At 48.7% G+C, this 1,208-nt stretch overlaps 1 protein-coding gene across 1 annotated transcript in view; it reads left to right on the top strand.

The window, feature by feature from the left end:
- The first annotated feature begins 652 nt into the window (after positions 1-652).
- Positions 653-1,208, top strand: part of LOC109901400 (gephyrin) — a 109,190-nt gene continuing 108,634 nt past the window's right edge. Inside the window, exon 1 of the mRNA XM_031836679.1 lies at positions 653-766. Coding sequence (XP_031692539.1) covers positions 703-766 — 64 coding nt within the window. The 5' untranslated portion in view covers positions 653-702. The remainder of the gene's footprint in view (positions 767-1,208) is intronic.

The raw sequence follows: 1,208 nt of genomic DNA, 5'->3' as shown, positions 1-1,208 counted from the left end.
AAATCCAAACAGAAGCGGGAGGATTGTCCGTTTTTTCCCCCATTAAAAAAACCAAGGGGAATTATACACCACGGAAGCGTGCAGTCAGACTAAAAATAGAAGCGAGGTTTTTGCCTCGGGATGCAGTTGCATTTTTACAGGTCAGACTGTGATCTTCTCTTGAGCTTCTGAGGATGGAAACGCAGTGGGCCTACCTAGTCCTTACATCTCCTGGTCATTACTATTTCATACGAAGCGGACATAATGCCCAAACACCTCGTAGACTAAAAGTGCCTTTTCATCACCCAATATACTATGATCCATAGACGGTGTGACACCAAGCATATGACGTGGGAAATTGGAGTTGCATTACCGACGCATTGCTTAAAGCCTATCTGTTTCTCTGAGTCTTCATAGAGAAATCAATAGTGGTCTCCAAAAGAATGAATCTGGAATCCACACTACTACCATGGCAGACGGCCAGCTGAGTGATGTGTGCGGTTTAAACGGCCCCCGCATTCTGCCGCGCACGGCCAGCTATCTAGGTGTCTTAATCGCTCGGCTCTCCACTTCTCTCGCCTAGCTCTACTCTTCTTCCTCATTCCCTCCCTCCCTCCCTCCGTCTCCTCACCCTCCTCCTCCTCATACCCTCCCCCTAAGTTCGATGTGATCGGCTCTTGGCCCTGCCGTGAGTTCTCAGTGCGGGCGACAGCGCTGCTGAACATGGCGTCAGACGGGATGATTTTAACAAACCACGACCACCAAATCCGTGTCGGAGTCTTGACAGGTAAATGCAAAATTGCATTGAGTGATTCCTATTTCTCTGTGACAATGTGAATTAATTTCAGTTGACTGTCCGTTGGGGTGCCTCTCGCGAGCGTCTCATAGGCTACATGACGGTTGATTTTGCGTGTCGGCTCTCTCCATCTCTGGCTGATTTTGCAGTTCTCCGCGGCTGGTCAGCGCCTTGCGCCTTGAAGCCCCCTTATTTTCACAGGACTAATTGATTTAACACATCCTTGCATGCGACGGAAGATGACAATGTAGCCTACATTCATACAAACCTGTTCGGTATCATTCGTTGCCATGGCGTTCGCGAGGCGGTTTTTCTCGGTGAGGGGCTCAGTTTTGTGTGTTGAATTATTCATAGCCCGTATCTGCTTCTGCTTGTCAAATCTGAAAATGACAGCTGACGGTGTGCGGAGCTAAACATGCTTGCGTTGTATGTT

This window comes from Oncorhynchus kisutch, linkage group LG12 (assembly GCF_002021735.2).
Source record: "Oncorhynchus kisutch isolate 150728-3 linkage group LG12, Okis_V2, whole genome shotgun sequence".
NCBI lineage: Eukaryota > Metazoa > Chordata > Actinopteri > Salmoniformes > Salmonidae > Oncorhynchus > Oncorhynchus kisutch.
The sequence above is the reverse complement of the archived record's forward strand: the minus strand, read 5'-3'. Positions and strand labels throughout refer to the sequence as shown.